This window comes from Perkinsus marinus, assembly GCF_000006405.1.
Source record: "Perkinsus marinus ATCC 50983 genomic scaffold scf_1104296977522, whole genome shotgun sequence".
Classification (NCBI taxonomy): domain Eukaryota; phylum Perkinsozoa; order Perkinsida; family Perkinsidae; genus Perkinsus; species Perkinsus marinus.
Window position 1 is genome coordinate 3,296 of NW_003200157.1, and position 1,172 is coordinate 4,467.

Genomic DNA, 1,172 nt, shown 5'->3' on the forward strand with positions numbered 1-1,172 from the left:
GGGTAGATATCCTTGATAGAAGGCGTTCGTCATTAACACGCGACCTTTCGTCTTCCGCTATGGCTGACTCACTAACGTCAACAAATATAACCAGGTCTTCTATAGATGCGTACCGAGGAGGGAGAGTACGGGATGGGGATGTCAATGATGGGACTGACTCATCATCGTCTGATCCGATTACTTATGAGCTGCCCAGTTTGATTGATATGAGATTTAGAATCCTGTATGATGTAGTTTATCCTCAACGGCGACGACCTGTGCGCCGATGGTTCAAGGGTACAGTGCGTGATATGCGTGCCTCAGGTCGGGTTGACGTTGAATGGGATGATGAGCCCGGTGAGATCGAGACTCTGGATTTCTGGGCCTGTGAACATAGATCGGTGTTATGAGCTTTGCTCTCTTTCACCGAGTATTATCGTTTTAAGTTTATAACTTTCAAGTTTATAGTATGGTAGACTTTGGACAGCCTGCGTGACACCGGTATTGTCACGGGCTTGTGCGTACGTACGGATGCTTTAGCTAGAACCGAACATGCGAGTTCGGTGCAATCTGTTCTTGCCAAGTGTCGAGAAGTCCGTAGCCATCTTGGCTCAAGTTCGAGTTGTGTTTCGATAACCCTCGTTAATCCTATCATGGCGACACCTGAGGGATCCTCCCTTAGCGTCCACACTCCGCCTCGAGCAGCTGACTCTTCCCCGCTCCCGGTTAACGAGCTTCGTTCGGCTCGACGAGAACTAGCACGGGCTCGGCGATCTCTGCGTGATATAAGGGAGGCTCTTAATAATATTGTGGACAACGGTACCGCGGAGAATGAGGAAGTCATCGAGAATCTCGAACATCAAGAATTGGAGGCGTTAGATAGGGTCAGCTCCGGTGAAGCCCGTGTTACCGCCCTACAGGATTTGGTTGATGCTACCCACAGCGAAGCAACCCGTCAGGCATCGTCCCTCGGCGGAGTCACGGGACGAGAGTCGCCTTCGAACCCCTCAACTTCGGAAGGTGCGGGGGAGACGACCTTGTCGCCCTCTGTTGGTATTCCGAGAGAAGATAGCCGTCAAGAAGAGCTCCGCCCTGAAGAGTCGGCACCAAGGTTCGAGCTCTCTCCCGATCAGCCTTTCCCCGACGCCTCTCGTATCGTGTCTGGTAAAAAGGCTACTACTTCGGAGATCGGT

The 1,172-nt window shown here is 51.8% G+C and overlaps 1 protein-coding gene across 1 annotated transcript; it reads left to right on the top strand.

Moving 5' to 3' along the window:
• Positions 1 to 632: 632 nt before the first annotated feature.
• Positions 633 to 863, top strand: Pmar_PMAR005471 (hypothetical protein; the record flags this gene model as incomplete). Its single annotated transcript, XM_002764407.1, has 1 exon — positions 633 to 863. A coding segment is annotated over one exon (231 nt), but the record flags the coding sequence as incomplete, so codon positions are not given.
• Between the last annotated feature and the right edge of the window lie 309 nt (positions 864 to 1,172).